Source organism: Doryrhamphus excisus, linkage group LG9 (assembly GCF_037039965.1).
Source record: "Doryrhamphus excisus strain RoL-2023G ecotype Guam linkage group LG9, RoL_Dexc_Guam_v1.1, whole genome shotgun sequence".
Classification (NCBI taxonomy): Eukaryota; Metazoa; Chordata; class Actinopteri; order Syngnathiformes; family Syngnathidae; genus Doryrhamphus; species Doryrhamphus excisus.
Genome location: NC_136365.1, coordinates 15,995,758 through 16,003,385, shown reverse-complemented (window position 1 = coordinate 16,003,385; position 7,628 = coordinate 15,995,758). Strand labels below are relative to the sequence as shown.

The 7,628-nt window shown below is 37.5% G+C and overlaps 1 protein-coding gene across 1 annotated transcript; it reads right to left on the bottom strand.

Annotated features, from left to right (window-relative positions):
• Window positions 1-1,209: 1,209 nt before the first annotated feature.
• dand5 (DAN domain family, member 5) lies at window positions 1,210-4,266 on the bottom strand. The gene is made up of 2 exons (XM_058091614.2): window positions 3,793-4,266; window positions 1,210-2,166 (listed from the first exon to the last, which is right to left on the bottom strand). Exons 1-2 carry the CDS (start codon window positions 4,264-4,266, stop codon window positions 1,879-1,881), a joined length of 762 nt encoding a protein of 253 aa, XP_057947597.2. The 3' UTR covers window positions 1,210-1,878.
• Between the last annotated feature and the right edge of the window lie 3,362 nt (window positions 4,267-7,628).

The window sequence follows — 7,628 nt, the reverse complement described above, 5'->3', positions numbered from 1 at the left end:
AACTAGGCCACTTAGCACCCCGTGACGCTGATCTGATCCCCGAGGCAGCGGACTTGGCAACGGGCCCTTCCTTTTTTCGCTCCTTGCTTTCCCCCCATCATGGGAACCAGGCCATCCTTAATGACGCAGGAGTGCTCCACAATGCTTAAAAAAAAAGGGGGCAGACATCTGTCTCGCTAAGTGCTGCGCTCTCTTGTGCACCTTGTTTGCGCAATCAACAAGCACCCTTTTTTGATTGTTTCATGACAAGCGACACAAAAGAATGTCCGGTTGCTCACCGGTGTGATATTTGGAGACTAAGCGTACTAAAGTTGAGAGCGAAGAGCAGAATTTGGGGGCCACCTTAAACAAAACAAGCGGGCCCCTAATTCCTCACTGTTAAAACCCGAGCAAATATTTGTCCCATCAATCTTGCAAAATATAGCCATCAAACCACAAATGCTAATCACATGCTAATGCAATCCGAGGAACTCAATGCACCCCCCGTGGCGCAAATGAGCGCTTTCACTTTAGCCGAGGAGCCCGCGTGAATGCAAATGGCCGTCTAAAGCAGCCAATCTGACGGCGTGCCAAGACAACGTAAAGAGCCCCCTTCTTTATGCTCCTCTGGGAGTCTATCTCAGGATCTGTGGGATGAGTTCACTTTACCAAACCCAGGTGCCAGGCTATAAATGAATAATAGGTTTTATGGCTCCTAACTGGATAGAGGAGAGAGGGGGGAAAAAAAAAAACATAATCAAGCGCACCCTCTGGTTTAAGCGCATCTGCGGTGAAGGATGCTCAAATTCCCACAACTCCACTGAAAGCAAGATTGGGCATGAGAATAGGTGCTTTCTATACATAATTCAAGGGGACCATGCTGAAACAATTATGTTTGCTCACTGCTAAGTACCACCAAGCCCGATAGCTCGTTTGCTGTCCTCAGATGGAATTGTTATGTGCTCCAAGTGTATGGAACAAGGCTTTTTAATAAAACATACGCGGCGACAACTTTCATACAAAAGTGGTTGAGTGGTGGCGGTGTTTTGGGTTTGGGTTGGGGGCGGGTTGGGGGTGCACAACAACAAATGCTCTTTATGTTCTCACTGGGGTTTTGCATAGAAGCTAAATTGCATTTTTAATTCAGCGTTGGCAGGAAATAACAAGCAAAGAGGAGGCTGAACCATTGTCTTCTTTTATTGGTTCACTTTGGATAGGTCAAAGGTCGTTTTAACATCGACATTCATGTCTGTCTTGCAAGGTACATATGTAGATATATGATTGTATCATTGTCAACAATTAGCTGAAATTATAAGGATTTCAGACATGTGTAGTAATGAGGTGTTGTGTATGTATGTATGTGTGTATATATATGTATGAATATGTATGCTAAATGTATATAGATACATATGTGTGTGTATATGTGTATATATACGTAAGTATAAAAATAGATATTGATATTGTGTATTGTATTATAAGTGTATATTTGAGATACATTAATGTAACATAGTATGCATGTCTGAAATAAATTAATAATAATAAGAAGGAACACTGAATAAAACATTCAGACTTAACATTAGGTACGCCTGCAAAATCTAATATTTTTATCATGAAAAGGGGTAGGAAGAAGCAGAGCTTATTTAATAGAACACCTGTGACTGGTGATTGTTTACTTCCTGTTTATGAATAAAAAAAGCTACATTTCCAATACCCTTCATGCATATGCTATTATTAGATTAGGTGTACCTAATGTTGTATACTCATCAATAGTATACTGATCACAAAGGTCAGATGTCAGGTGATATCACATTGAGAATAAAGGTAAATGAGTAATCTACCATCTCAATTTTCTTACCTGAACCTAGAAAATAACAACAAAAAAAAAGTGCCATAAAGCGTTTAGAAGTGTGGCAAAGCAGCAGCTTCCTCTGCATTGGTCTCCTCACGCCCGGTTTCACACTTGCACTCCTCCACCAGCATCACTCGCCTCTCTTGGACCCTGCCGCCACACTGCAGGGGGATGGTTACCATGTGAGCCTTGAATGGGGCGCATCGAGAGCAGGGCGCACGCTGGCGGGACCCCTTCCCGGCCGGGTCCATTTCCGAGGGGACGAACAGGGAGCTGCACTGGCCGAAACACAGCTTGTTGTGTACGGTCACTGTGGCGCAACCCTCGGATGTCACACGCTGGGGAGGATGATGGAAATAATTACATTTTATAAAGTACCAGTTTGACCAAAAAAATAGTTGCTTTGTGTGTGTTTTTTGCAAAAAAAAAATATTTATTGCAAAATTAAAATAATAATTGCAAAAATAAAAATTATTGCAAAAAATGTGATGATAACCATAGAAAACCGAACTAATTGTCATATAGGATCTTTGTCCTTAGTGCAACATGTCTCAAGTCAACATCAACAATTCTTCCTCTACTTCAGATCAACAGCAGTTAATTCTTTAAACATTCATAATTCATCTATTTTCTACAGCTATCATATTTCCGCTTTTCCTTTCCATTACACCAATTCATTTTGAATATAATAATTATTACTACCGACATGATACCAACCATTCCAACACCAAAATCTAAATTTTTATATACTGTATTTTTTGACATTCCAAACACACTTTTCCCAAAATTCCAATTTTTTCCGGCACAAAATTCTCATGGAAATGAAAGATGTTTTCCCACCTTTCGTAACCAATCCAAACAATGAGAGCATCAAAACATTCAGGGCTAACAAATTGCCACATGAAAAAAATCTTTACCCCCAAATTTCTATATTTCCAATAATACATATTATTACCACTTCCACACTTCTCAGCCCATTCCAAGCAGTCAGGTCAGCCATTCAGGCTGACCATTTTTCACACCCCATAATTTTGCTTTCTTTTTAAAAATGTTTTCTTTTTAAATGATCTTTGTAATTTTTCTTTTCATAAAATTATGACTTTATTCTTTTTTCTTGAATATATATTTTTTCTTTAATATTTCTGCTTTTCCTTTCAATTACCCCAATTCATTTTGAATTTAATAATTATTACTACCAACATGATACCAACAATTCCAAAACTAAAATCTAAATTTTTATCTACTGTATTTTTTGACATTCCAAACACACTTTTCCCAGAATTCCAAATTTTTCCGGCACAAAAATTCTCATGGAAATGAAAGATGTGTCACATTTTTTAATCAATACAAACAATGATAGCATCAAAACATTCAGGGCTAACAAATTTCCACATCCATAAAAAATCTTTACCCCCTAAATTTCTATATTTCCAATAACACATATTACCACTTCCACACTTCTCAACCCATTCCAAGCAGTCCAACACCAAATCAGACATTCAAGCTGACCATTTTTCACACTCCATAATTTTGCTTTCTTTTTAAAAATGTTCCTATTTTCTTTTTAAATAATGTTTGTAATTTTTCTTTTCATAAAATTATGACTTTATTCTTTATTCTATTTCAACATTATGCTCCTGAAATTATGTTATTTTTCCTCATAATATTACCACATTATTCTCATAGAATTATATAATTGTTCTCATACATTGTAATTTCTTTTTAATTTTTGCTGATTAAAAGCAAGTTGTCTTATTAAATTACTTTTTATGCTCACTTGTTTTGCAGCTAAGAAATGCTTTATGTATATTGACGTATATTGGATTGGTTTTCGCATCTTTACTGCACTATTAAATTCCATTCTTGAAAACGAGATCAATATTTCAAACCAATCATAGATAAACTATAATAAGATAATTCCATTGTAGATATATAATATATATAATATGTAGATAGCACCTTACCTGAATGAAAGGAACAGCAGTGCACGTCTGTTTGGCATCCTTCAGGGTGGCTGGCAAAGGCACGGCAATCTTGTTTCCCTTCTCCATGGCTCTTTGCCACATCTGCAGGCCTTGTCTCTTCTTCAGGTCCACCTCAGCGGGTTTTTTAGCTTGCAGGTGGTGTAGCGGGATCACAGGGGCCTTCGGGGCCGCACCGGGTCGTGTCTGAGACAGGAACACTGGGAAGGGCAGTCTGGAGCGCAGGGAGGGGGCTCTCCGGGGAGCCAGACCCCTTCTGAATAAGCCGGACTGGGCCAAAGCACGTGGGTCCAATTGCACGACTTTCACGATCCCCTGGACAGACTCACGCGGTCCGTTGCCAGAGGATTCAAATTCACCATTTGAGACTTTGTGGGCCCGCTCCAAAGTGTTATAGGGGAAGGGGGACGCTGCTGCCAAAGTTGACAAAAAGAGCAGGCTGATGAGATGAACCATTCTGACAACAAAAATAATATTTTACAAAAAGCAGTAAAAGAAAAAACGCTAGATTGCCTGGTGGTGTGGTCCAAGGTCCCAAATGGTAACCTTGCTGTCAGTGCAGTAGTGGCGTGATCCAAGGAGGCTTTTATACACGCTACGCACCACTGTTGCCTTTCACCTGCACTTTAATGGAGGAAAGGTGTCACAATTCCCACACCAAGCTTCAAAAGGAAAGGCAGGGATGTTTGCCAGACAGCAATTTCAACATTCAAACCCCCCAAAACATATACTATCTTATATAGTATCTTATATAGTATCTTATAGGAGGAAAGACTAGGCACTTGACACTTAAAATGCTGTACTTAAACAATACAACAAAATGAAACAACATCTTCATTACACTGTATATCTTAAGATGCCTTTCATAAAATCTCATGCTCAATTTCAAAGAGTAATAGTTTTTATATATTATGTTTTGTATATTACATTGGCCAGAAATATTTCAATATTGAACAATAACAAATTTGTGGGGATCAGAATAGATGAAAATATGAGCTGGAAAAACAAATATAAAATAAGATATGCCTTTATTTGTCCCTCAGTGGGGAAATTTGCAGAATATACAAAAATATACAAATATACAACACAAGGTGGCGATTAATATTTCAATATTGAACAAAGCAAAATTTGTTCTCAATCAAAAATCACTCCACACTTTATTGCTCTCTGGTTCTACCATATCTTACTTATTGTGTGGAAATATGGGCTAATAACTATAAAAGCAATCTTCACTCGCTAAATGTACTGCAAAAAAGGTCAGTAAGGATAATTCATAATGCCGCCTACAGAGAGCATACTAACTCTTTATTTCTAAAATCACAAATACTTAAACTTGCTGATATAGTTCATCTTCAAACAGCTAAAATAATGCATAAGGCTAAAAATAACCAATTACCTAAAAGAGAGGAGAAATATGATCTCAGGGAAGAACTACATTTGAAACACTTATATGCTAAAACTACATTAAAAAGCCATAACATTTCAGTATGTGGAATCAAACTATGGAATGGATTGAGTAAGGACCTCAAACAATGCACAACGATGAGCCAATTCAAGAAACAATACAAGCAGTTGATGTTTGCTAAATACAAGGATGAAGAGTCTTGAACCAGTCATGATGTGCTATATATATCACTATATTGATAGTTACTATGGTACCCATTATGTCATTGGATGCTCATATCACCTCGTACTTTGGTATGTGACAAAAAAAATGTATAAAAAAAAATAAAAACTTAAACTATATTAGGAAAGCAGGAAGTGAACAAATGTAACAGTTACTGATTGTAAAAGTACCAGATGGAGGGGTAGGATTTAATAAGCTTTGCTTCTTCCTACTCCTTTTGGACATGTGGAACTGTGAACGGATTATGTGATGCATTCAATTGTAATCTGATGCATGTTCAAATGAAATAAAACCATTACCTTTACATCTGTTAAAAGTTATAAAGGCATTTCTGAAGCTTTGGGACTCCAGCAAACCACAGTGAGAGCCACAAATGTCGAAAACATGGAACGGTGGTGAACCTTCCCAGGAGTGGCCAGCCAACCAAAATTACCCCAAGAGTGCAGCGACGACTCACCCAAGAGGTCACAAAAGACCCCACTGACTAAAACTACTACTGAATAAAAATGAATCAATTTTTCTAGAAAACATCTTGATTATCCATAAAGCCTTTGAGAAAATTTTAAATTATTATAAGGTATGTGTCCCAGTAATACTGCATTTCAGAAAAAGAACATCATACTAACAGTAAAATATGGTGGTGGTAGTGGTGGTGGTAGTGTGACTGACTTTAGACTTGCTGTGATAAATAGAACCATGAATTCTGATGTCTACCAAAAAAAAAAAACCTGAAATAGAATGTTTGGCCATCTCTTTCTGTAATATAAACATAAAATGTGTTTGTTTGTTTTGTATTAATTTGTATAAATTGTAATTAATTAATACACTTTAGTTTTATTAGAACTGATATTCTATTGTTTTTACTAGAACTTGTATAGTCTATTTTTCTTTTTCTCACCAGCCATAATAATAAACACACAACATAAAACAACGTAATTTATACATATATTTATAAAATCATTACAATTTTTCATATTATTTAGTTTTGTTTGGGATTATTTTCTATGCTTTGTGTCAAATATCCACTTCTTAATGCAACAGCACAAAATAAAATGCAACATAAAACAAGTTGCATTTATTCTTTAACTGCTTGACCTTCAAACCTGCAGCGTCACGGCTCACTTGATGTTCTCACGCCATAGGCCATAAAGCCATAATGGTTTTATATGCTCATATATTCCCACGCACTAACATCCTATCATGACACCATTACACTTCACTGTGCTCCATCAGCCGTGACCTGATCACACGCCGACCATCAACTTTCTCATCCTGTGACATGTTAGCATCCCAGGACCACACCTTGCTACAGTGTAGTCCACTTTCACGCAGGGAAAAGAATTCCTCACTTACCGTAAGTACTCACGCCCGAGCTTCCTTAAGCTGCAGTACAAGCTAATGTCCGCTTGAGGTCGCTGTTTAGGCACGATAAAAACCTCCGGGCTCCAAATATGGAGTCTGCCTTGATAAAGATAATAAGACTTATTAATTGAACAATAACCCCAACCAAAATACAACAACATAATATTAGATACACCTGTCAAAACTTGGAATGCAAAGTACGGTTTTAAACTGTTTTGTTGAGGCTTGATTCTTACATAATGAATGCATGATTGATACTTGACATGACATTTATTAATAATTTTTTTATAAAACAAAGTGACAAATTGTTTTTGTGTTGTTGGTTTCTAAACTTTGCCAATAAGTGATTAATTTTGAGAGAGACTATTTTTAAATTATTTTAAATTATGTCCTGTTATGTAATAATTATCCTGTTATATTTTATAATAGTGCGCAGACCTCACAGCTAGGAGACCCAAGCTCAATTCCATCCTCGGCCATCTATGTGTGGAGTTTGCATGTTCTCCCCGTGCATGCGTGGGTTTTCTCCAGGTACTCCGGTTTCCTCCCACATTCCAAAAACATGCTAGGTTAATTAGCGACTCCAAATTGTCCATAGGTATGAATGTGAGTGTGAATGGTTGTTTGTCTATATGTGCCCTGTGATTGGCTGGCCACCAGTCCAGGGTGTACCCCGCCTCTCGCCCGAAGACAGCTGGGATAGGCTTCAGCACCCCCGCGACCCTCGCGAGGATAAGCGGTAGAAAATGTTAGAAAATTTGTTAGATATTAGCAGTCTTTATGAAGTGGAAAAAATATGTTAAGGCATATAAATGTTTGGATTTGACCT

Excerpts from the sequence above, each read along its gene's own strand:
- dand5 (XM_058091614.2), bottom strand. The coding sequence starts at position 4,266 with ATGGTTCATCTCATCAGCCTGCTCTTTTTGTCAACTTTGGCAGCAGCG. Across the intron at positions 2,167-3,792 it reads CTGCTGTTCCTTTCATTCAG|CGTGTGACATCCGAGGGTTG; the intron begins GTAAGGTGCTAT and ends CATCCTCCCCAG.